We start from the raw sequence: 27,528 nt of genomic DNA on the forward strand, positions 1-27,528 counted from the left end.
GAGCCTGGATTAAGTTATCTTACTGGATCCAGGCTGGCTCTTCAACTTCCAGAGATAGCAGACGTCCAACAGAATTAATTATCTTAGGCGCTGTACAAGCTCTGCAGGTAACCTGAGTGACTCCCATGGGAGCTCCACTGCTTCTATAGGCTTGGATCCAAACGCCTAGTCCCACCAGCAGTGCTTCTGTATCATCAAAAGTACTGACATATATCCACATGCAGAGGCAATTCTAGAAGGAAGTGAACAGTAGAGCTAAAAGAATTCAAGCTGAATATGTTTTGGCATTCAGAAGGGACTGGCAGTGGAGATAGATCACATTTTACAGACAGTCTCCCCTAATTTTCCACACAGACATTCTTAGCATAGACTGCTTGAACAAAACCACAGTACAGTCAGTAAAATAAGAAGTCTTCCTTCCTAATGGCAAGAAATCTATTTACTTATTTACGCCTAAAATCTCTCAAAGAGCTAAACTGTTACACTTCCACTCCTACTACCAAAATAAGGAACCTGTGAACACTAGTTCCCTACTATATAAATGAAAGGCGTGCAGACAAGATACAGAGCTAATACATAACAGCTTATAACACAACTTTTATTAGAAAAGTTATACATAACAGCATCAACTATTTTCAAGAATATTAACCTTGAAAAGCAACAAAAACAGACTAAAAATGTGTAACAAGAAACTAATGACCTTTTCTATAATTAAACATTCAAGTTATCTACAATGTCTCTTTTTACAAAGGGGAAAATCATGGTTTTACAGGCACATCATGTTGAAAATAAAGCTGCAGTAACTTTATACAATTAACTTTTTCAAGGATTATTAAAACATGGTCATCATGTAGTCTCAGATTTGTTAAACATTCACATAATTTTACACTTGAGTATACACTGAAATTTCAGAGTCCCAAAATTATTTCATAAAAGTGCCAACATTAAAACCAGAACTTTCAGTGTGAATAATTTTGCCCTAAAAAAAGTTAAGACAGGTTTCCATAATCAACATATTCACATAATTTCTGGTGCTACCTGGTCTAACAGTAAAGCTTCATTCTTTATAGTAAAATCAAATGGGACTTTTTTTCAAAGCCGATAAAATATTTTGTACACAGGAGTGTGCATCATCGAAAAACTGATACTAAAACCATAAATATATCCAAAGAGCCATTAATACACTACACATTTAAGTGGAAGTGTGCCCGTTTGTACTACGTATTCAAGTCTGCTGCCCTTTCAGTACAGGTGGTATCTGAATTTAGCGTCTTTACAAAGGCAATCTACCCAACTTCTATTCTTATTTTCATAGGCCTGCTTAATAAAAATCAGATAATTTACAATCTAGAAGTCTTGTTTTAAAAAGTCTGTAGTTTATATACAGCTCTAACAAACCTAAAGCATTTTGATATCTTAAAGAGTTAAATGAAACGACTAGAGTTTTATTTGATGCTTATTAACAGTAATTAGCCATTATCAGTAGTGGACCATAATGAGGTGATAAGTGAAAAGGAATGTTTTGTCTAAAATGCTTAACATATGTTCTGTCCTTTCATGTAATAGTATCACTTAGAGGAAGTGCTTTCCACAGACACCCGTTTCCCCTTAGCATCAAGGGCTACAAAAATCTGACTGCAAAAATGCAGTGACAAAGCAAGCTGACATATCAGGCACTACCTTTCATATTGGCAGCTGTAAGAGAGACCCACGGTATGCACAAAGATACTGATAAAGATCTAGGGAAAGGGAAAAAAAAAATCACTACTATGAGAAGCAGACCGAACATTTTAGACAAGTTTGGCAAAGTTTTTAATCAGACAATAGGTTGGCCATTCAGTTTTACTTGTATAGGTTAAAAATATCACTATTGAATCAAGCTAGTCAAATTATAGTAAGACATTTTCATTGATACTCAACATTACATGCACCAATATTGCACACATCTGCTCTGAGTTGTTAAAACAATCTTCATCTGGGTCCTTGAGCTGTCTGGTTTCTGCAGTTGGAACTCAAGCCACCCCACCCCCACCCCCACCCCCCCACAGCAGTTTCACTAAAAATTTAGGTGGCAAATTTAAAATACAAAAACCAAAACCAAATAAACAAAATTGAAAAAGAAAACCAAGGACTTTATACAGACAATAAAATCTAAATTCTCTGCAATGGTCTTGTGGGCCCTACAGATGGGGCAATACATGTACGCACTAGTGCAACGAACACTAGCTCCGCTCTATCTAACCATTCAAATAATATGAAATCTGGGACCAGGTGTTGCAACGATGTCACTGTAAGGCTCCTCCTGCGTCAACTCTATAGCTTGCTGTTTTTTAAGTACCAGGAAACTGTAGAATTTTGCAGCAGCTTGTTTTCTATTTGTATTTCTGCACAGCTCAAGCAAACTGATAGATTCTGCTCCCGTCTTAGCAAGAGCTCTCTGAAAAACACAAACATTGATACCACAAATAAACAAAAAGCTACAAACAAGCAAGCATGTCCAACACTAAAGATTTTGTTCACTGGCACCCCCAACATGCTCTGAGGGATCCGGAAGGACTAGACACAGGATAGGGACATTATACAGTATGTACATAAAAATTTCTACATGGATCTTAGATGACACCAAGTAGATTTTCTAGAGATATGTGAAACTCAGGCTTAAGTCTGTGTATAGTCACGCATTCCAAAACGCTGTAATGTAGCAGAAAGTTGTCTGTTTGGGTACCAATAGCCAGTCAGTCTCTTTTGACTGCAGGAGAAATAATTCTCAACAGCAACATCAAAGAAATCTATTTTAATTCTCAAAATAAAAATAATTCCAAAAATAATTGTAATCTAGCATTAGAAAAAAAAAGAAGAGCCAAGGTTCTTTAGAAGAGGCATAATTTCCCCAAGACAAAAGTCTATATATTTCTAAAAATCCTCTTTTTATCCGACACTAAGCATTCAAATCACTTATTTGTTGTAAAAAGTCGGCCAGAATATTTAAAAAAAAATAAAGAAAGAAAGAAAGAAAGAAAATACATCTCTTTGCTGAGTAGAACAACTACTGTACTGATGTATTTGATTTAAAACAGAACTGTCTGCTCCGGAATATCTACTAGATGAAAAGATATTAACTTGGCCAAACTAAACGACTTTATATTACACAGATCTTAACTTTGAACCTCATTACGGACTTTACGACTTCAGTTATTTAGTATGATGCTTTTTCCAGCACACAGAAGTAAGAATCAAACAAAAACTTAGACATGGTCCAAAAAAAATTCTGATGCTCTTTTCAGAAACCTGTGATGAAACATTCAAAAAGAAAAACATAAAGCAGAGTTGCGAACTAAATGCTTGCTTTAAACACTTCAGATAATTTTTTAAGTTTACAATTAAACTGGTGGAATTCTTGCAGATATGCAAAAGAGCTGACATGACTTACTTCACATAAGCTTATAGTGTAATACAAATTAAATTTAAGAATATTTAAGTGCTATAAAGGCTCTGTAGAAGTTCTAAGTTAAGATGCCATTGTTTAGAGAGATAAGTATGGAGCTCTTATAATGGAACTCTAGCAACAGTTTCCAGAAACTGAAAGCTTCATATCTTATTTCTGAGCAGCTCAGTCCAATAAGATTGCCACAAAATCAGAGTTTACTGAAAACTCAGCAGCATCTTCAAATAAAACAATAAAAACAACTACAATGGAAATTCAGAGCTACAGTAGCGACGCCGAGTTTCTATCAACAGAGATAGAGCCATACCAATTTCACAAAACCTGGAGGAAACTTTAGAAATAAAAATCAGCTGAGAGAAACAGGATTGAAACACTTCAGTGATATCAGAATTCAAGAGCTGCCAAAACGTTTAAGGAGGAAGGGGTGAGAACCCCAAACCAGAGTAACAAACAAAGGCAGTCCAGGAATACATGAAGTGTACATCCAGAAACCAATACACAAATGGCAACCAGTCTACACTGAAGTTCAGGTGTCCACTAGGGTTCTTCAAATATCTCAGCAGGGAAAAAAAAAAAAACAAACACCATTAGTTCTAGCAAGTAAGAATCTATTCGACAAAGATTAACTGTCAGTGCAGATTGACAGCTGCAGTTTGATGCCACGTGCTGAAACGTGTGCCTCAACCAAGATCAGAGTCCCACATTTTGGGGGGATTCAGCCATCTTAGCATGGAAGCTCTCAGGTTAACCCAGCGGGGAATAAGCATCCTGTAACAGTTTTATCCCTAGACTCTGAGAAGGTCTGCCTGCAGTTACAGAGCACAAAGGCAGAAGTGCTCAGGTATCATTACAAAAGCATAACCAAAATTAATTATTTTAGATCTTTAATTTCTATGAGTTCTACTTGCAGATAAAATGTGGCTAAGGTGGGAAAGTACTCATCAACACGACCTAAAAAGTGAAAAATTTTGCTTCAAATGTTCTCTGGAAAGTGACAATTATGTTATGAGTTAATCAATTACAAGCTATACTTTTTATGCTTATTCTAAGACAGAATTGTTATTTTAGGTCTGTAACATCTACTGATGATAAAGCTCTTAACCTTTTAACTCACAGCACAACCCTCAATAGGCACATTCAAAAGGTACTTTAAAAGCAAGTGAACTATCATGTGTACCTGAAGCCCATGAAGCATTTGTTGAGTCCTCTTATTCCATCTCCTTTCTTCTTGATCCTGATCACCACCTGTGCCATCTTCTTCCTGCAAGCAGGAAAAATTCACACTTTCACAAAACAACAATAGATCTTTTCATCCACATAGTTATGAAATGAAAAAAGTCTTTCTAGGTATCACTACAGGTTTTCACTCTTCATCAAGTCGAAGACAATTTGGCCAGAACAGTAAGACAATATGATTCACAGGATACAGCCAGGAGAGGGAGGAAGTGGTACAGGAAGACAAACAGGAAAGTTCATGCACCTTAGTACAGCTGTCTGCCATAATGATTGTACCTCACAATGTCATGCTGACACTCAGTAAAACAAAAGCTCAGTCACAACAACTGAATGAAAAGAGACACTTCAGTCTGATCTGGCGTTGTTAGTGTTGAACATGGTATCAACAACGCTTTTATTTTACAAACATTCAGAAACAGAAACTCTCATTTCACTGTGGAAACAGAGCCACTGCAAAATAAAACAGGTTGCTTAGAGCTGCAAAGCCAGGCTGTAACAAATCACCTCACTAGGTCTAATGAAACACTTCACCTACACAGAACAGTGCTTGTTTATGGAAGATATGTTACATATTCACCTTTTATTTAAAAGGTCTGTATTTCAAATTAGCAATTAAAATTTACCATGAAAACCACACACGCATGCAAGATCTATTTTGTTTCAAATCTTAGCAATGAACACAATTAACTGAAGTGAAAGGAAATAATGCTGAGTGAACTCAAGAACTTCAATGGTGCAGAAGAATAATTTGCTTGGCCAAATTTTCTATTTTTCAAAATTAAGTCAACATGCATTTCCTCCTTTTCCCTGTACTACTTTAAGGTACTATTTCTCCTTCCCTGGAAACATTCAAAACCCGCCTGGACGCGATCCTGGGAAATACGCTCTAGAGGACCCTGCTTGAGCAGGGGGGGTTGGACTAGACGATCTCCAGAGGTCCCTTCCAACCTCAACCATTCTGTGATTCTCTGCACCCAGCAACAGCTTTTTACATTGCTTCCTAGCAATGTAGTCAAATCATCTTGACTTAAGCCATTCATGGTTCTTGGTATGCGTGACTCGCCCCACAGAAGTGCACATGTCCAGGTACGTTCTTTTTGTAACAATAAAGCAATTTTTAAAGACTTAAATTTTATGCATTTTTTGATAAATAAAAAGAAACAATAATTTTGAGATCTACAGACTGTATTAAATAATCTAGCTAAGACACAAATTCAGTTAGGACGCTTTAGGGTATGGAAGATTTTCTTATTGAAAAAATTGCTTTTATTAAGTGGCATAAAACATTTACAATGAAATTATAAAACTAATTTCAAAAAACTTTTAGCATAAGGCATCATTAATGTACATGGAGTGGCTTAATCAAACCATGCATGAAAACAGGAGTACCCTTTCATTCAAAGTAGAATGCATATGAAATCTGTAAAACGGTCAAGGGAAACTTCTGGATTTTGAGATCTACCTTTTCATAGCTTATCACTTCCCAAGCAAGGGGTGAAGATTTGTTTGTTATGGCATTTAATGAATCCAAAATCAAACTGCTGAGGGGAACACACAAATCCTTTCTACATAGTTGTTTTTAAGAGCTCAGTTCCTACCTCCTCCTCCTCTTCCTCTTCTTTCTCCTTTTCCTTCTCCTTCTCTTTTTCTGGCAGAAGTTCAAGCTCTGGTATTAGCTGGCAGATGTTCTGGGGCTCTTCTGGAGGCATTTCTACAGGTGGTATTTCCAGCTGTTGTGATGGTGGATGCTTTAAGAATACACAAAACAGTTAAAGAAACAGCATCAGTTTCAGTGCTTTTACAATTTAAAGTTGATGCTACAGAGTAGTTTCACAAAGTACTCTCACACGTAATCCAGGTCTCGCTATCTGTCTCACATTCTAATTGTTTTGGAGCATCTTCTCTTTTGTTTTGCTTCCCATAAATGTATGTTTAATCCTCTAGCTTCTACTCAAAACAGAAATTAAGAAGATATTGCCATAAGAAAAAAATGATACTCCAACACCTTCATTTAATCCATCACTCAAATTACTGATTTCATTTCATGGGATTACACGCTTCAGATCAGCACATAACAACTTTAAAATTGCACATAACCAGATGCAATGCTATATGAACACACTTTAACTCACTGGAACAAAACAAAACATCTTCAGAATATCACAATGCTGTTCCTTGCAGAACAACCAGGAAGCAATTAAAACGTAGGCACTTTGTAAAGTTTCCAAAAATCTCATACGAGCGACTCGTGCTCAAGCATTATTCTCAGAAGAGATTTAGAACAGGAGAATCTAGAAAAGCTATTTATCAGGATTTATATAGTCAATTCTAAGGATAAAATTTATATCGCACATTCTTCCCAAGTCTATAAACGGTTAAGTGTTTGCCGGTAAAGTTACTCTGGAGCCCGGAACTGTTTCTACCCTAAACTAGTTCAAAACAACTTTCATTTCAAAGCCATTCAGTAGGTATCTCTACACCCATGTTCCTGGAGGCATGATGTAGTTGACTCGCTTCAAGATTTCCCAGCACATACTAATAGCACTGACTTCGGCAGGCAGTACAGTCAATGCCAATTTCATTCAGGGACACGGCCAAAAGGAGCAGCAGCAGTAACCATCCCTCTCATCTTATTAAGAAAGAAAAATCTTTTAATTAATACTTAGCACTCTCATTCAACAGTAACTCGTTAGCCAGGGAAAATGAAACAAGTGGAACAAAGAAACTGCACAAATATGAGAAAGACAGCATAATTCAGCCCTGTTCTCACCAGGTGAGCACCCAGAAAAAGTACACCTCTCCAATCCCCCCTCCCCCCAGCTGTGGCTTTCCTCTCACAAAGCACCACAGCTTTAACAGAAGAGGTAGAAAGGAACTAACTTCCAGCTCTGTGCACAACCCAACTAGGAGACACTTCCTGAAGATTAAAGCTATTGTTTCAACTCTTAACCTTGCAACACTGGGACCATCTTTAAAAAGTAAGAGTTTGTGCACTTAGCCACCATTGTTTCTTTGTCAGTGAAACCAGTTTGTATGCGCTTGCCAAAATAGAATGACTTAATAGCTTTCTAAGCAACAGACTTTACTCCGTGAAGACTTTTTCCTGAGTGAACCAGTGCCATTTCTCTATCCTACCTATGTTTTAAGGGGAAATCTTACTAAAATGATTTAAGAAACACCACAACAACTACCCAAGGACAAAGCTTCCGATACAACTCCAGCATATCTCAGAACACTGCAGAAAGCTAGCACCTCAAATCCACGGCAAGTCCTGCTCAGAGAAATCACCCACTTCTAAATTCTCCAGCGTGATCTTACTCACAGGTAACACTGGCTCCGGCTCCACTTGCTGCAGTTTGCGTTTTACACCTGTTTGAGGTGGTGGAGGTGGCATAACAGATTCATCCAAGTTGGTTCTGCTGCCTTCCATCATCGATTCTTGTAAACGACTTGGTTCTTCCAAAATAGGTTCATCTATATTCCACAATGAAACCAGTTTTAGATACTTTGGTACAGTTTAGAATTCTATTACTAAGACCAAGTTGTTATTAATTTGGAATTCAGCACCTAAACAGTTTGCATAGCTTTTGTAGCAACTTACACATAATCAGTGCAGTTGTGCATCCAACCCATTACAATACTAATTTAATCCACTGGATCAAACTGAATCTCTAAGTCTCTTCTATATCTAGAAGAAAAGCTATTTTAAGTCACAGGTGGTATATCAAGCTATGCAACCAGTTACAAAGCCCTGCGCTTCATAATCTTTGGTGGGTTAACATAAAGTACGAACAAAGTTAAAAATAAGCTCTGAAGGAAAGCAGGGAATCCTTAACAAGTCACAAACCAATGACATCTCGTTGTTGCTGTTGCTGCTGCTGTTGCTGTTCCTCTCTGGGAACCTCTGGGTTTTCAAAGTCTTTAAGGAACTCATCAAGGTTGTCAGCTTCTCCACCTTTCCTCCTCTTTCGTAGGTCTTCGGGTACAAGGGGTGTGAGACAACGAGTAAAGAGCTACAGGGGAAGAGTTTGATTATTCACTACTGTGGATTTCAGTGGCCTCTGTATTTCATTTCAGATCAGTTAATGATCATCTTCCCTTCCCAATTTCTAAGCTCTTCTCCTACAGTAACATGTAAAAATAAATAAATAGATAAACATCCACTTTTCATGTATTTCTGCAAGTGAGAAGACATTTGAAATATGTTGGTGCTCCCAGCGTTTTTTTATAATTTTTTTTTTAACTTCATAAATACTGGCCATACTATGTTGCTATTCAAATACTAATGTTTACTATACATGAAACACAGTTCTGAATAAAGTTCCTTTAGAAATATTCTTTGAGAAACACATTACCTTCAATAGCCTATTGTTCCACAAAGGCTGGGCAGGCAGAGAGAAGAGCTTTTCAACTCCCCCAGTTTCTTTCCACATCATCAATTTCTTGGTGGGAGGTGCTAAGTCCAAAGTAGTCACAATATCAGAGTAGTCGCTTAATTGGGCTCGAATAGTCTTGCTATCCAGCTCTTTCACACTGTCCACAATCAGCTTTCTCTTCCTCTTTGCTTTGGTTTCCTTGACTATTGAGATATTTAAAAGGTAACAACGGTTAGGTCAACCAGGTATCACACTGCAGTAAAAGTCTTGCAGTCTCTCTGCATGTCATATTTGTCCATGTATAAAGCAACCTCAATAACTTAAAGTAATGCTAACTTTGAGAGAAGGCATCAAAACCTAAAAGCACTATAAAAAAAATTAAACCCTAGGTACACTGTCCTACAGCCTACTAAATCTTCTGCGCGTGCTCTACCCTACTGAATGTCCTTTAACTTCAGCATTAGCCTCAGCTGCACATGCCTCCCTCCCTCATGGCTTGCTCCTCAGGATGGTGTTCTTCAGGAGCAAACCCTCAAGACGCGAGATCCCTCTGACCAGAGAACTAAGTAACGCACCAGATCTTTCCCCTAAATCCTATCTGAATTTCAGTAGTGTTAACATGGGTGGTTATCTTACCTGTACCTCTCATCCTGCTCTAGAATGAATTTAGTGTAAACAGCTTACAGCCTGGCCTTCCTGCAGCAGACCCTGAAGCTCTGGAAAACGCTGTCTTTGCTTGCTGGTCCCAGCTGATCAGCTGGGACCTCTGCCGCTAGCTTGCCACCAGAGGGCACTGCTAAGGCTTTTTAATTGGCCAAGCAGTAAATCGGGGCCTGGAGTTTACTCTGAAAACACAGAACAAACTATGTTTTTTTCCAGATCTTAACTTAAATAAAGCAGGGATCTGTTTACGTTGAGCCAAATACAGCATCATTTAAAATAAGAAAGTGTACTGAATTAGATAAAAAGTAGAATTTTCAATGCAAGGGTACATCTCCTGGACTCAGCAACTCATTAAAGCTATGAATCACTAGAAGATGAACACTCATTCTAGAGGTAATGCTCTCAGCCTAAACAGTCACTCCTGGCTATTAAACACAGGATACTGAACTTTGCTGCACTGCAGATACTATGTTAAGATTAAAGATGTAATCAGGTCTATTCCATTGCACTGTATTTTAATACTTTCATCAAAAGCTACAGAATCATGCTGCTATCCATGCTTACTGGAAAAACTAGAAGGTAGCATTCTTCAAGACTGTCACTATAAGCTACCTGCCTGGAAAGCACTGGAAGGCTAGAATTAGAATAAAAGAAACTTGGCACGCAGCTCTTTGTTTCCCTTTCACTTCAGAAGTCAGTCAGCAGCAAGGCTGGACTTCTGTTTCCACTTCATCGAGTTAAGAAAGTCTCTGATGTCCCAAGTAAAACGCTCCCAAATAGCTTGCTTACTCACCAGTTATGTCAATAGGCTCCAGAGCAAAAGCTTCCTCTTCATTAGGAACAAGCGTTGTTTGATCAGTCATAGTTGGCAATGGTTCTACTGGATCTACCGAGTCTGGGCTGTCCGGTCCACCCACTGCCAATTAGAACAAGTATCTTGCATCGTATGTAAGAACATAAAGAAATCGTGCTACCTTTCCTCTCCCCCACACCTTAAAGTAGTTCACCATTTCATGCTTTTCAGCTGAACACGCTTTTTATGAAACTAGATTTCCAATTAGTTAAAAGCAAGTAATTCCAGATCTAGTGCTAGATCATACTCACTTGATACATTATCATCATCATCCATATCATCATGAGGAGGTTGCTCTGGCATCATTACTCCACCTTCTGAGAGTGCTGGTGGGTCATCAAAAATACCACCATCGTTATTACTGAGAAGTTTGTCATCTGAAACAATCATAGGAAAGAATTAATTAGCTTTGCATATAGAAATTCCTGAAACAAGCACAGACAAATTTATGACAACATAAAGACAGTGTAAAGATTGCCTACAGATATACTTTGAATGCTGACATAAAAGCACTTAGGAGTGTTTTCTCAAGGTGCAATTCAGTTAAAATTTTAGTTTACAAATAACCCTTATTAGAATACCTTATTTGTCACATATTTGCATCTTACTAGGTTCCTTAATACTTCAGAGAGAAGCATTCAACACAATTCTCAAAAGTATTCATTAAACCCTTGGAAGGAGACTAAGAACTAGAAGAGTTGCATTTTGATTTCTCTTTAAAGAATATTACAAATAGAATGGGAAAATCTCTAAATGACTTAGTTCATACTTGATGTTAAAACATGCAGCAGTTAAAATCAGCATCATCTACACTATAGTAGCACTCTCAAGCTAGAACGTCAGTGTAGAAGAAGGCACAACTTAGAGAGGGACCTCCGCAACAAAGGAAACAACCTCTCTCGTCTGGCTTCCTAACACCTGAGGGAGGAGGCAGAACAGAGGAAAAACATGTTAACTTCTCAAACATACCCAGTATTCCACCATCATTTCCTTCTCCAAAATTATCATCTTTATATTGGTCTTCATATTCCAGGTGATTAGCTTTCTCATTAAGGTGACTGGTGCTCTGTTCAGGTTCCAGTAGAAGATTGGAAGCACTAGTGCTCACTAGCATGTCATCCTCAAATGCACTGCCTTCTCTCATCATCTCACGATCATCCATCCCAAAGTCACCTGAAAGTATATCATTTCACTGACATTAATGCCAAAGAACTGAGATGTGAGAGACCTAGCTAATCAACCAGGAAATGCTTAACTGTAAGGCTGAATTTTGTCACTGTTTTAATTCTGCAATTTTTCTCTTTCAAAAAAGGCAGCAATATCTACCGACGTTCAGCGTCTCGTGAAGTCCTCTACTTGTTTTTATTGAAAAGTTAATGACAAATATAAGAAATGTAGCTCTGAACAATTACAAAAATAACTCTCATTTTTCTTATACCCATTTGAAACTGATTTGACTCTTCCAAAAATAGTCATACCTTATACTTCAAGCTTGGTGGGCTTCACGTACCAAGAGCAAATTGATACAACAGAAGTTAATTATAGAAATCTTACTGAAAGTATAACCTAATTTATGTATTACACTTGGGAAATCATTTGTCTTTGGATACTCAAACACAACTGCTTCCAAGCTTTGATTCAGATCTCAGAATGCTGTGTTTGAAAAGATACTGAAAGAAGTATCAGGAAACCAGTCAGTCACCACTGCAATCACTCCAACTTTAGACATCTCCTCACAGTATCTGAATGAAAATGTGCTTAAGATTAAAATGACTACTGAGTTTATATTCACATCACAATTTAAAAACTGCAATTGACATAGTACTTTACTAATTATCCTGGCTGAATATTTTGCTGCTTTGTATAAGCAGCTTGTTGAATACTGGAGAAGAGAATTTTTGGAAAAAATTCACATATATACATTAAATATTAATTAAACATGTGAAAACACAGCCAGTTTAGCCTAATTTGCTTTTGTACTTAGAAGTAGGAATTACACATTAACTGTAAAGCTATAAGTTTAGAGCTACGAAAACTAGCCTATTAACAACACATTAATAAACAAGACATTTTACCAAAGTCATTATCCTGGAGAATACTGATGTTGCCTACTTCTTCTCTCATTGTAATTTCTTCCACTCTACTCTGGTTCAAACTGAACTGCTGGGCCACATCAATATCACTTGAACAAACAGAAGGCAATTATTAAAATCTCCAGTCTTTAAAAAGTTAACAATGGATAAAGCCTGCTTAGATAAACATGAAATTAGCTCGTAAAATGTACACAATACAGTCAGTTAATTAAATAGCTGATGGTGAATCCAAACGGAAAATGCTACTTAGAACACTGAAACCATTCACAGTTAAAACTTAGCATTCAAAATTGTGTCAGCTTCTGAAAAACATACCAATAACCTCTCTTACTCCTTGTTACGTTGGGGACACACTAATTTAAAAGGTCAAATTGACAAAGAAGAGCCCTTCCCCTCAACTAAATTTCAAAAGCTACTCATACAGTTTATCCGTAAGTACACCCAGTAATAAGAATATCAAGCTAATACTCTTTGTAGCACGCAAAGGTACCTTTCTTAGAAGGCCACAGCATTATTTAAATTTAGTGTGCATTATAAATTGAATATAAACCAAACAGAACACTGGCTAAAGCAATCTGTATCCTAGAAATTCCATTATAAACAATCCACAAAAGGGCAGCATCAATTTCTTAAAGGCTATTCACTATTCCAAGATGTATGCTTGTTAGTATGTTTACAAGTAACTTATTAGTATTAAAAAGTTGTAAGAATTACAAGTACCACTACAGAAGGACAATCAGGACACTTCCGTATAACAAATCTTGTCTACCCTGAGAATGTACCTGCTGTAGAGGTATAGGAGGCCTTGTATAGAAGGCAAAAGAAAATGAAGATACGTATCTGAGTACTTCAAAAGCTTCAATCATTATGACAGTTTTAACTTCAGTTAAAAGTGCATACTGCTCTACTTAAAATCAATACAAAAATGATTATGTACTTGCTTGGTGTACCAAAAGACTTATAAGTACAACAGTTACCTGAAGGTTTTTTTTCCCCCCCCTCAATTCAGCAATGAGTTTGCTGTTTAAAATCAGAATCTTCTCCACTAAAACTAAACAAAATTAGCATGGAATAAGGGGGAAAAAAAAAAAAAAAAAAGAGCTTACTCTAGATCAGGAAGTGGTTGATCAAAATCATGGAACTCCTCAGGTAAGGTGATAGCATTGTAAGCAGCCTCTCTGTTTTCCTCCGGCAAATCCACAACCCCTGCAGAAGAACACTCAGATATGAGCTCCCATTCCTTACCAAGGATTGCATTTTTTTTCCTGTGCCTTCAGCATTATTCTCTCTGAATTACGGACAGTAAGACACTTCTTATCATCTTTAAGCTGATAGAAACTGATGCTAATCACCTTTAAAAAAATCCTTAGATGATGTTAGTGTTAAGCTTCAGTTCAAGTTCAAAATACATACCTTGTGCTGCTGGTATATAACCCTAGAAAAACTGCAGCCTTCAAGCGCTCAGCAGCATCTATGTTTCTGTAGCACAACACAGAGCCACATAGCTAACAAGGGCATCACAGGTCATCAGAACACCATGCAATACCAATTCAGATTTGTGCTACAAAGTAGTTTTATTATGATGCTCCAGATGAGCTAGTTCTATTTTTTTTGGTTTGGGTAAACAGTGGCAGCACAGTACTATTGCTCTCTGCTTCTGGTCATTTAGTTAGTTCATTTAGCTGTGAAAGTCCCTCTGCAACACTGTACTTGGGCCACAAACAAAAGTCTCATGCTTCTGCATTCAAAATAGTTGGATTACCCTAAATCATATACATATTTATATTCCCAAGCAGCTTAATCCGCTATTCAATGAACATTCCCAGAGCGTGACTATCAGATTTGGTATCACACAAAAACAGTGCCGGCAGCAAGCTTTCTTCAATGGCAACCAGAGGTGCCTCTCTTTTATTCAAAGACTTAGAAGTCAGGACACTTGCAAAGTGCATGGCAAAAGCAGGTTCAGTTCCTTCTTTAACTCACAGGAGACTTCAGTTTATGTTCTACCTTCTGACCCACACATTATGGGCTATTCGGAGGTACTGACAGTTCAGAAACACTCTCCCCTCTGCAGTGGATAATCAAAGAACTACTGCCAGAAAGAACAGTAACAAGCATGATTCTGTAGTTTACTGATCTTGGCACTTGGCTAGGATTGAAGAAACTTAGCCCCTCCTCTCAGGGCTATTCAACGTTTTCACCTGTTAACTACTTAAAATAAAATACGTAAACGATTCCCAGAGCAGGCAGCATCAAGATAATGTCTAAGCCGCAAGACTGGTAAACTGAGAAAAGAGACAAGCGCCTCAATTTGACTCAGGTCAACATGCTGCTTTTTGTAAATCTTCTTCTAAGGTGCTTTACTGTTGCATGCACTCTGTTGGGAGTGGGGAAATTGGGAAAACAGATTGCCTGGTGAAATCAGACTGTTCTCATGGCCCAGGCGAGTCAAACACAGTCATCGATGAACTGCCACTAAAAGCTGCACAGAGTCAATGCTTGGATCACAATGTGAAGATCAGGAAACAAAGATAAAAATATTGTATCTACCAATTGAATTTCTAAAACGTATTGCGCTAGCTTTCAAGACCTGTCTTTAAAAGAGGACTTTCTGAAGTTCAGCTCTTAAATCTATTAAGACACATGAAGTTAGAAAGGTAGAATGTGACTCAGCAGCAGCGCGTATCCAGCAGTGTTACTTCCACAAGCTAGCTGTAAAAAAGTTCTTAGGCTGGAATTAAAGAAAACTAGCATCTGTGTCTAAGCCAAGCAATTCACTGCTGAAAGAAAAGACACTTCAGGCATTAACAAGGCTCCCCACCTTTATGGAAAATCTTAATAGAGTAAGCGCTAATAGAAGGGAAACAGTTTTGCACTGCTGCACATACAAAAGGAAAGTATCTCTGTTAAAGACATTACAGTTCACGTTTCTTTCAGAAAACTGAAATTAAAATGCAAAAGTGGTGCGGCTTTATAAAACAACTTAAACTTGTCTTTTGCACCTGATGGCAAGGAAACCTTCTTCCTCGATGGAAATAGGTTCCCTTTGTTTCTATTCAGTGCATGCAACCAGTCTTTCTTAGACTTGCGACAGAAGGTAAAACCATCGAGCACATCCCACTTCCCCTAATAAACAGCCAAAATCATATTTAAGAACGTTTTACTGATGAGCACTGATAAGAAAGAGTTTCGTTGAGAAGTCAATCAAAACACATTTTTCAGTGTACGTTTCAGTCACGCGGCCAGTTTGAAGCCACGCTAAAGAAATAACTTCTTGTACTTATCCCACGAGGACAGGAAGGTACAACTGCATACCTATTTAATCAACATTGTTATGCAACTTAACTTTTCAGACATGCTTAGATAAAGACAGGTACCTGGACGAAAGGCCATCTTGATCTTAATGAAGGCCTCATTACAGTCTGCAAGAAGATATTTTGCTTTCCTGTGGTAGATTCTGACAACTCCTAGTAAAAGATGTCCTGAGGTTCGAAGTGCCATCTTCACCTAAAAACATATTGTAAATCTGCGAATTAAATGTAGCCTTGTTTTTCTTTCTCCCTTTAGTGAAAGTTGTCGGCCTTGCAAGAGTTCTTCAGTAACATCAAATATAGAAAACGAGTATAAAAATCAGTAGAAAGCTCTGAACAAAGAAGGAATTCAAAGGGTACAGTTCTAGATGACGTCCTATAGATATCTTATGGATGACCCAATAAGCATTTGTAAATTTGTAGCCGCTAGCTCCAGGAATTTCCAAACACTGTTCTGACTGGTAAAAAGGAGATGACACGACAAAACCTATTTCATGACATCTTCTTATGACATCCTTATCACGTATTATGTATTAATCATTAACGTAGTGAAAAATATCAAAAGCTGGACAGCGAGACATTCAAATTTATTCTGCTCTCCACATTTACTAACCAAAAAGTAGGCTAGAAATGATATCTAATTACCTATCATCTACCGTTGATGAACTACCTATCATCTCCTGCTGATAAACTAAGTCCGTCACTTAAAGAAAAAAATAAATAGTGGAAAATTTGGGGCGTCCATAAACAGGCAACCAACACACTAGAACAAGTTTCAGTTCCTCTTAGACTGTCCCTCTCACCTTTAACCTCACTGCTTTACAATGAGTTTTATGAGCTGCAGAAACAGTAAAACTGATGAAAAAAGTCCCGGGAGGGGCTCTCTTCTTAAATGTCTTAGTCCAAAAGGACATGAGATCTGTATTGACATGTATATGGAATAATTATCTCCCAGAAAGACGAAGACATACAGGTTGTAAGCTCAAACTCAAAATTTCTTTTTATATAAAAGATCCTTCGATTAAAGTCTTCCACAAAGTTAAATAGAGAAAAGAGTGCCTAGCAATTTTTACTTTTTCTAAAAGAATCCCGCAGCCCGTTAGTGACTCTGTGACTTATCCTTTTCTCTTTAATTCCTTTCAGAGCTGACACTGAAGCAAATCATTCTGTTCTGGAATGATAAACATCTTTGCGAATGTATTATACATATTTTGCTTATACTTAACAGTTCTTCTAGAATCCAGAGTAGCACTACTGAAATAGTTATACTTGTTTCAGTCAAAAGAAAAAAAATAAAGATAAAAACCCCAAAGTTTTCTCTTTTGTAAATAGGTTTTCCTTGAAGATATTCAAACTTCTATTAACTGACAAAAGTCACACCATATCAGTCCATTAGTTCTCAAATGCACGATTCCATTTCTGTAAGTAGCAGAAGGTGGAAAAAAAAATTTAAAAACACAAGCTCTTCAGAATTTCTTTTGGACTTCACAATAGCTGTAGAATTGTTCTGTTCTCCCAGTTTTGTCCCCATCTGTTGGCTTTCCCTAAAAGTAGGCAAGAGACTAAAAGCTACATCAAAGCACAGCTTCTAACACTACATAGAATAGAGTATTTTTACCACATGAAAAACTATCCTCACTTAACGAGTAACATTACACGCTAGTGTGATTCTTTAGATCTTTTTCCTGCAACTAAGTAGAAACTTACTTCCCACTTAGGTCACAAAGCATAGAGAAGAATATTTCAGGTATTATTTTAACAGCTGCCAGTAACGGCAGTACTTTAAGACAGTCATCGTAACGCCTCTGAAAGTTACTTATTAGGAAAGCCGAGCCTTTCCCTCTTCCAGACATTTGCTCCCAAATGATGCATGGTACATGGAGATGCAAGCCCTCCATTTATGCAAAGCAAAGCATTTTATAACCAAATCGTGCAAAATTCAAGCATTAGGAAATTGAAGGGAAGTACTCTTTAGAATCAATTAGTTAATGGAGTATTAAACATCTACACTGACCCTTCCGCCCTTTAAAACAGCAACATTAAGAATTTTATTTGTTTCAGTGACCTAAATAGTTACTATCACCTGTATACATAATCTCTTTTCGGTACAAGATAACCTTACATCAGTGCAAGATATATACCTTTGGTGAAATGATACTCTCCACACTGCTCTCCAGATTACATTCGAAAACATGGGCTTTGGTTAGCTTCTTATCCCAGTGGGCCGCTAGCCAGATTTTGGCCAGTGGCCCACGCTTGCTCAGAACAAAGTGGGCGTAGAACATGGTTCCAGATGTTTAAAAGAAAGTGCAAATCTGTAAAGAGAAAGGGAAACATTTTATCTTTTTAGAGATTTTTTGATGAGGAACATCCTTCCCTTATGTAAACATAACCTTTGGTTACTGCACTTTCCAACCATTAAGATCAAACAATTTGTACAAAATATTTAAGGAAACAGAAATTATAGCTGGTGGCCATATATTTGTTACAACAGAAATAAATATGAAACAGGAAGAAATAAAGTGACCAGTCAACGCTCTTTCTTCAAATTAATATCATTTACATAACTGAAAAAGCTTACTACCCAGCAAGAAAAAAATAAAACAGAACAAAACTTAAAACTCAAATATTTCAAGCAAAGTTTATGACGAAGGGTGATACCAAACTCATGTAAAAAAAAAAAAAAAAAACAAATGTCTCAAAGGTTTTCCTGCCACTTTAGTTTTCTAGTACTTCCCTTTCTTTCTACACTAGCTATTCAGTATTATACTGAAATAGCATAATATCACTACGCTGTACCAACATATACACAAAATTATGTCTGAGAGCGTATTTCAATATAACATTCAGCACGATAAAAAACAGTCCTAAGCTTTTTAGACTTCAAATTTTCTTAAAAGGAAAGAACAACTATGTCTTCATTTCTGAACAGACTATCCCTTTCAATTCACACCCAGTTACTAACACTTCATTTTATATGCAAGCGTTGACAAAAACGTTAAGAAAACTGACTACATTATCGTGATCTGCCTGAAGATTCTATTCCCTCCTTCACTGGAGTGACTTTCTTTCATCTACTTATCTAGCAGCTACTTTTTTACTGATAATATAGGTGCCAACATATGAAGCCCTGGGGAAACAGAACAGCATGATGTCTCATCTAGACACGTCACTGCCATACATGAGGTAAGCATATGATTCGGTTCAACTACAAGCTCGAGAAAACAAGAAGTTTGCTTTGAAGAGGTGGAAGAGTCTCAATAGCAGCTTTTCTCCAGCAGTATCCAGAAGCAGGCAAAAAGAAATGAAAAAGGAGAACAGGAAAGATGCAACAAGCACCTCTCGGTTTTGCTTTTTCTTTGTCTACAGAACAAGGGAATTTTCAAGGGAAGCATAACAATATCACACTAAAAGCACGGCAGTTCCATCTGGCCATTGTCAGTGTGAGAAGCATCGGTTTCTAGGAATAAAAACAGTGCGTGCAGGCCAACACAAGACATAAGCAAACATGGAACACGGGGAAACACAAAGAACTGGCAAACACAATAGCCCAAAATAGATCCTCACGAAGCCAATTGTTAAACCGTAACAATTTATTTGTAGACCCAAGAAAGATGTTTCAAAGCGGCTATGGTAGAGCTGTTGGTATTTTTAGGGTATGTTTCACAAGAAGGAGGGAAGAGCACAAATTTGACTGCTAGAAAAACCAGTAAGTGAGCAAGAGATACTGACTGGCATTATTGGCTGGCAAAGCCAGCCTCTAGACATCTGGTAACAAATATAGAATGGTAGACATAAGGGTTGGTCCTTGAAAGTAGAGGCCAACAAGCCACTGCTTTTTAAAGTAAACGGGAGCTGAGAGAACATAAATCGTAGGGGAAACGATCCTCGTAGCCGGTACTACGTATCATTCAACAGGTAAGACGATGAAGGTTTTGAATTTCAGCTGCATTAAAAAAGAGGGGAAAAAAGTAGTGTTTAGACAACAGGACACAGATTATCAAGCTTATCAATCTAAATGACAGCTGACTGCTGATTCTGTGCATAATCAAGAATGGACACAGTGCAGGGGACTTAAAGGGAATAAAAGCTACGTTCAGCTTGAGCTATCATAGTAGATAAAACATTAAAATCACAGTGAGGATCGGTATGGGTCATAACAGAGCTGCAAATTAAGAAAAAGTGAAAATGCCCTTTTCACGTGTTGAGATTACGTGGGCTTAACGACAGTGCAGCACAAAGTTGGAAACGAGCAAGTCTTTCTAGGAAGCACAACTGGACAGTTTTGTAAGTCACCTGGATCAATAACAGGAATCTAGAGGAGGGCATTTACTCCCCCTCCCCGTGTTTTCTGGAAAACCTGAGGCTGTCCCAAGGGCCCCTGGACAACTTAATCCAGTTCTTGCACATTTTCAAAGGCCTGACAGCATTGTGATACGTGCAGTGACACATCTTTGCAGATCCAGCATTTTGGTCTCCTGAGTTGCTACAAAATCCACGCACAAGTCTGGTAACAACAGGCTTATACAATGCCCACAAATGCGAGGATAAAAATGGGGGACATGCAAATATTCAGTTTAAAAAACACTAGTATTACTGTGCTAAAATCTTTCAGAAACAGTTGCAAAAATATGTACTTTGATTAATTGAGGATGGCATAATCATTCACTGATGTTTTACAGTCATTTAAAAAAACACATGTAGCATGAGCTTCAGACAAGATCAAACTTAGAAATAACCGTAAGCCTGAAAATATTTTGAAGATTTGCAGTTTAACACGAAAAATACTATTTGGACAACTCAGACAAATAACGTATCCCTTTAATTCTGCAACATCAATGATTGCGCAAGCATAATACAAACAGCTATCTAAGAAATCTAAGAGGAAAAAAGATTCCCACAAACTGAGGTACCAGAATCACACTGGCACCAAGGGTAATGATATGATCAAGGGTTTGTGTTTCTTTTGTTTCGTTCGTTTTTTTAAAACCAAATACTTGTTAACTTTTTTCGGTCTCTGAAAGACGAGACATTCAAGGTAAAAACACTCCTCCCCCATAAGGGGACTGTACATATGTGGATAGGTTTCAAAACATATGCATCCATTTGCAATTAAATTAAAGATTAGAGGAGGCTAAAAAACATTGCATGGAGGCAAGACGCAGAAACTCTAAATGGTCACTCATGTTTGCAGCGTTTCCAAGGTTTGGCAACTCTCAGTACTTGCCCCCCTTGGAATTACGGATCAAACGTAACACTTACCTGTAGGATTAGTGAAAAGATTATATTTACTTGTTCAGCGTACCGAAAAACTTTGAATAAGAACCAAAAATAGTTAAGAGGCTAGCTGTTTCCCTTCACACATTAATGCAATGCTGCCACAGAGAAATACGTGAAGAGAAACAAACAGTGGCTATCAGACTAAAAATAGTTTTAAAATGTGGTTTACTTTGAATCTATATTAATCTGAATCTCTTATTAATAAACAACAAGTAATACTTCTACTCACGGCAGTGCTAACTTTCTATATCACAATCAAAGTCCCTGCCATTTCTGAGTTCTAGCATATGGTCCGCAGGATTGTAGTACCTGGGTTACAGCAACTATATAAAACATATCTTTACATTTCTTAACCGCAGCACTTCAGCTACTGTTGTTTGGAGCATCAGCACAGTCCCTTATAGCAGGCCCCAACGGCTGTTCTCACTTTCTTCAGATTTTTTTCTTTCTTTTCAGCTAATCCTTTTATTTACGTCATTTTTTCATCTGATCCTTATTTCATAGGGCAGTATGCCGATGCAGTGGCATGAAAAGAGAAGAAATAGATTTTCTGGCACAATTCAAGACTGGGATGATGTTAGAGGAACTAAGAGTTTCTCGGAGCGCCAGAGCGCTCAAGTACACGCATTAAACACATGTCGTTGGCTGCAAAAGCAATTCATAAGAATCTGTAAAAGAAGAAGGGTAGCTGGTGGTTCTTAAAAGGCTTTTATATATACGTGAGTATGTGTGCGTGCACACATATATATGCGTGTATCCGTATGTGTGTACTTATATGTATGTTTATGTGTGTGTGCATAAGATATATAAACTAAAATATAACTGCACTTTTTTAAATTGATTGAAGATAATCCAGGGCCTTAGAGCGTGCTTTAAGAACTTATTCATTCTTCCGTCCTGTACTGCTATGAGGTAAAAAGAATTATCTACTCACACAAGATCAGGAACAAATTCTGACCCCCACCAATTCGTGCTCTAAAAAGTTTAAACTTGATTTTAATTAACTTAGAATTTGTTTCACACATGCCACAAGCGTCCTCAGATTCCCTTAAGTCTGTGGCTTGGTAACTGCACAATTTTAATATTTTTCTTTCTATAGAAGTGTATAAAAAGACTACAATTCTATAGACAAAGTAACTGAACATGTAACGTGAAACTAAGAAATACAACACAGATAGTACACAGGGTCTGATTTAGAATCTACTTGTTCCATTTTCCCACCTTAGTATCTGATAACTGCTACTTCTGAAGAAACAAGAAGAAAATTGGCCTACATATGGAACTTCATCTTAACCACCAACTCACAAGTGTGAGCTCTTAAAAGTCCTTCTGCAGGTTCGAAGGGGTAAGTATTTAAACTCTGAAAAGCACTCTCTCATAGTTTAAGTCTCATCCTTCAAGAGAGTCAAAAAAAAGTTTAATGAAGGAACAGTTTATGTTAATTCTGCAGACAACAAATACAATATGGAGATTTTAACTTGACCATTGTACATTTAAAATAGCTGCCACCTAAAAATAAAGGATTTATGGAGAGGGGAATTCCTCCACTAGCTCATAAAGTTCACTTTCCTGCTACTTTACTAGGCCATATTAGGTATAAGTACACCAGTTCAAATGTTAAATCTTTCACTTGTTTTTACTGTTACCTACCTCTGCTCCTGCTGTAAGACTACTCCAGAGCCACATTATCAAAGGTTTCTGTTGATTAGTGGATGATTTTAGTTTAAGTTCAGCTATAGTCAGCTTAATTCATTTGTTCTTATAACCAATATCTTTCAACTTAAATATCTTTTTTTCCTTCTCTGCTGCTTTCTTGACAACACTTTCTCCCTGCGCTTTCCCTGTTTTTGTTCTAAGATAAACTGGTCCTAGGTGATCTGGGGAACGGTAAGTGTATCCCACGTGGAAGTCTGTCCGTGCACCTGCTGTAGTTTGAGTTAGTCCTGCGAGACCCCAGGAGCCCAGAACTACATCATGTTCCAGGTCAAGCCTCACAATGCCTCATGTTCTTCCCCACCTGTGCAAGGCCCTGCGGGACACATCCTGCCCTCCACATTTGCCCTCTCCCTCTTACATCACACCCAAAAGTGACCCAAAGTCTTCCAGATACCAAGCTCTTCATCTAAGTGAACTTTTTATTCAGCTGCTCCCAAATAATAAAAATTTCTCTTATGAACTGAGACTTTATTAATTCCCAGTTACTCTGACCCTGCAATTGTACTTTCAGTTATTGAATTTTACCTTATAATACAGTCCCTTCATCATTCAATGCTTCATTTACGTCTAAAACTTTCCCGATGCAGGCACTTCCTAATGCTGTTAAGTGTGCCGATGAAACTTGCTAGTAAGACATCTGGTGCCAGGTCAGCCCCGAAAAAAATCAATCACAGGACCAGTCCTCACACCTCCACTGATAACTCCGTGCAGCCCAATCCCTCCCTTTTCAGCACTGCCTTGTTTCGTCTCCTTTCTTCAGCCATCTTTGTAATTCTCTTGTTAAATCTTCATTTTTCTCCATTTTAATATATTTCTTTGTGGTACCATCGGCTTTACTGAAGTCAGAGACAAGTCACCTCTGTTTCTCATGTCCGCAAAATCAATTCTTGAAAATTGGACTAGTCCAACAGGACATACGCACGCACACAGCATTTTCCATTTAACCCCAGGCCTTAGTTTCTACATCCATTTTTTATTCTAAAATTCTATGGCTGAAGTTGCACTACCAGGTTTGTAATTGCTCTAAACACACCTCTCTATTATAGGAACTGCATTCTCCAGTTACAGTATACCACACACCTACATAAAATTGAGTTCACAACTTCAGTGGGGTGCTGTTTCTGACAAAAGTGAGATCTTTAAGAATTATCACACAGAGCTTGAGTTTACTGAACCTTATGAGTAGTGCCCCCTGCCCCTCAACATCCATCTCCATACCTACCTCTGAGCAGGCAAGCTGTCTTTGCACCTAGATTCAATATCTCCATTCATTCAGTGGAAAAGAATCTTAACACTTTTGGGGCCTATCTAGATTATGCCAACCAGTTTTCTGCAGTTCTAATTCCAAGTCTAACTAATACAGATTCACTTACAGAAACCCTGTGCTAACACACTGCCTAAAGGTAGGTAAGGTGAACAAGAGAACAGAATTCTATATATTACTCTTTCTTTTGCAACAGTTTTACTCGTCTGCACCGCTCACCCAGAAGTCATAATTCAAAAACTAGTTTCCTAACATTTGCCTCAAAGAGACAAGTTAAACAGATGCATTAACCAAGGCAACTATTCTTATTTCTGTGGGAAACCCCATGATATCTGAAGATATCTGAAGATCTAAGAGCCAACCCTGATAGCAAGACAACACTAACGTAATTATATAGTAATTCCAAAGTTTATTGCAGGTCCCACTAACTTTTTGATCCTCCTTTTATTTTTTCCATCAATTTACTTCTTCTGTACAGTTAATATTTCAGATCAATGGACTCAGTGTTTGCAAGTTTCACAGAATGTCAAATATTTACAAATCAAGCTTTACAAAACAGAAGTAAAGTTTGACTCATGCTTTGATGTTTCCTCACTTCACGTGCAGCTAGTTTTATTAAGATATTAATAAAAGAGCATATTAATGAATATACACAGTCATACAACGCACGCCTAGAGGATAACTTCTCACAATTTACATTATTTTCTTCTTCGCCATGCAAATTTAACATGAAGGACTTTTTTTTAAATGCTGTGATGTCAATGAGCCATAGCGACCCCAAACTTCCTCTGCAACTTATACAAACACAACACAGCGTTTTATATTTAACAGAAGCCTTTCAAACACCATCTGAGAGAAATGTTCCCTTAAGGAGGAAAGCAAGATTTAGACCAAGGAATCCACAAGCGCTGCTAGAGAAACAGCTTAACTCTTGAAAAGCTAAGCACTTTAAATGCGACTTTTCTTGTAGAACAACAGCCAAGTTGCCCACAAGGCAGTGCATATGCTATTAACGTGGGCTACGAGAAGAGTCAACAGTCTGCTATTAACCAAGTCAGAAGTTAAATTACACTAGAAAATAAGAGACAGGCAGATGAAACTTTGCTCCCCTCCAGAAGCTCTCCGCCTCCGCAGACAGCCCCCAAGACAGGCGGACCCTACTGCCAAGCCCACGGCTAGCGATCCGAGACCGCAAGATGCCCAGACCCTGTTCCCTAGGCTCCGCTGCCGGCTGCCTCTCCGGCGGAGGTGAAGAAACCGGGGCGACTCCGGCCGTGGGACCGCCGCACGCTCACAGCCCACCACCGCCCCCCTCAGCCCCGTGCCCGGCCGAGCCCCCCGGGCTCTGCCCACACCACCGCCCGCGGGTCCGGTCGGCTCGGGTCCCCGCGCCGCCGGGAGCCCCCGAGCGCCGGCCTCGGCCGCGCCCCGCCGCCCTGCCCCCGCCCGGGGAGCCGCGGGCGGCGCCGCTCACCGGGCCGCCCGCCGCGCCGCCCTCCCCGCTGCCGGTCGCCCGCGGAGCCCGGCCGAGCAGCCGGCCCGGCGCCGCGCCGTGCCCAGCCGCGGGGCCGGCGGCGCAGCCCGGCTAGGCCGGCAGCGCCCGAGCGCCCGGCCCCCGCCATGCCCCTCGGGGCGGCGGCGGGGAGCCGCGGCCGAGGGGAGGCGCGGGCGCGGCCGGGGTGGGGGTCGGGGCCAGTCCTTACCCTGGTCCGGGGCAGGAGGAGGCTGGCGCGGCGGCTGGCGAGGCCGGGCTGGGGAACCGCTCCGCTCCTCCTCCCCGAGCCGAGCCACTCACTCAAACAAACAAGATGGCGGCCGCAGCCCTTCCTGCCGCCCAAACCCGCCGTTCAAATCGGCAGGATGTTTACTGTTAAAATGCCCCCCTCCTCCCGGGGCCGCGCCGCCGCCCAGTGCGCCTGCGCCGGCAACTGCCACTCAGCCCGACGCGCCGCGGAGAGGCCGGGCGCCGAGTGGGAACCGGCGAGCTGCGCATGCGCCTGTCCCCGGCGCCCCGCTCGGCGGCCCGGGAAAGGGGGCGGGGCACAGGATGGCGTCATGTCGATGAGTGACAGCGGCCCTGGTGCCGTCAGGGAAGGGGCGGGGCCAAGGCGGGCTGGCGAGGGGGAGGCAAAGTGCGCCTGCGCAGATCCATCCCCCCTTCCCCCCCTCCCCCCCAGCCCGGTGCCGTTAAGGTGGCTGCCGGGAAGGGGGCGGTGAGGGCAGTATGGTTGTTGTAGCGGCTGCGAGCAGTTAGCCCGGGCGGCGCAGGTCGGGGGAGGGCGTTTCCCTTGTCCCTCTTTCCTCTTGAGGCTGCTTCGCCTGTTCAGCCTTGTCGGCAGGGCCGCCGCTGTCCGCCCTGCCCGGGACGCGGCCGCCTAGGCCTCGGGTGGGCCGGGCCGCGCCTGGGGGCCCTGCTCGGCTGGGGCTGCTTACTGCAGGCTTTCAGCCCAGTGCTGATTGCACCTGGGCATCTGCTTGCCTGCACGTGGCTCTTAGTGCTCTGGTTACCAGGCAAGTGAAAAGTGCAACCTGTCTTACCTTGAGGGTGACTTCAGAATTTTTATTCATCTGTTAAAATGACTCTTTAGTTTAAAACAAGTATCTCTTTCATGTCCTGCTTCTCTAAGGAGGTTAATGTACTAAGTCTTCTTTCTAAGCTTTGCAGCCTGTGCCTGCTGTCTAAGGGCACTGCAGGTGTTTCTCTTATGCTTTGGGGGGGTGTTTGATAACCACATCCCTCCCTTGGGAACACCTGCATATGCCATGCATTTTCTTTGTTTGAAGTAATTTGATTTCAACACAGCTTAGGTTTCCTAGTTTCAGGTTTCTCAATCTATGATGGCCACCTGTGATAGGACAAAGAGGATTGTGGCTACAACTGGAGTTAAAAAACAGGACTAAATGGCTAGTAAAAAGGAAAGGGAAGCAAGGAGTTTATTTTTGGAGAGTAGAATTGTTCTGGCCTCTCTGTGAGGCACTAGTGAATTTGAAGCTGTGAGTATGTAAAATAATAACTCTGAATCAACAAGAAACAATCTTTAGCCTAAAGAGGCCCACAATACATAAACTTTATTTAAATAACCTTACAGGAACAGGGTTTTTTTTTTGTGTGTAATGAAGCATCAGTCTACAAAAAAATGGAATATTAAAATACCAAGAAAATCTGCTTCCTGCCAAGGGTTTAAAAATATTGCTGCTATTTGCAACCCTATCATATTGGATAATATATCTTAATGGGTAATAACATTAACAAATAATATGTAAAAATATGCAGGCTCAGTCTCTTGATTC

General features: G+C 39.6%; 1 protein-coding gene across 1 annotated transcript; it reads right to left on the reverse strand.

The window, feature by feature from the left end:
- Nucleotides 1-577: 577 nt before the first annotated feature.
- RAD21 (RAD21 cohesin complex component) lies at nt 578-26,151 on the reverse strand. Its single transcript, XM_068933153.1, has 14 exons — nt 25,941-26,151; nt 18,119-18,292; nt 16,044-16,173; nt 13,773-13,872; nt 12,649-12,755; nt 11,543-11,746; nt 10,825-10,950; nt 10,514-10,636; nt 9,037-9,260; nt 8,529-8,694; nt 8,004-8,155; nt 6,280-6,429; nt 4,623-4,706; nt 578-2,437 (listed from the first exon to the last, which is right to left on the reverse strand). Exons 2-14 carry the CDS (start codon nt 18,260-18,262, stop codon nt 2,246-2,248), a joined length of 1,902 nt encoding a protein of 633 aa, XP_068789254.1. The 5' UTR covers nt 18,263-18,292; nt 25,941-26,151; the 3' UTR covers nt 578-2,245.
- Between the last annotated feature and the right edge of the window lie 1,377 nt (nt 26,152-27,528).

The sequence above is a fragment of the Struthio camelus genome, chromosome 2, assembly GCF_040807025.1.
Source record: "Struthio camelus isolate bStrCam1 chromosome 2, bStrCam1.hap1, whole genome shotgun sequence".
Lineage (NCBI taxonomy): Eukaryota > Metazoa > Chordata > Aves > Struthioniformes > Struthionidae > Struthio > Struthio camelus.

Excerpts from the sequence above, each read along its gene's own strand:
- RAD21 (XM_068933153.1), bottom strand. The coding sequence starts at position 18,262 with ATGTTCTACGCCCACTTTGTTCTGAGCAAGCGTGGGCCACTGGCCAAA. Across the intron at positions 12,756-13,772 it reads CAACCACTTCCTGATCTAGA|TGATATTGATGTGGCCCAGC; the intron begins GTAAGCTCTTTT and ends TGTTTGTTCAAG. Across the intron at positions 2,438-4,622 it reads AAATGCTTCATGGGCTTCAG|AGAGCTCTTGCTAAGACGGG; the intron begins GTACACATGATA and ends TGTGTTTTTCAG.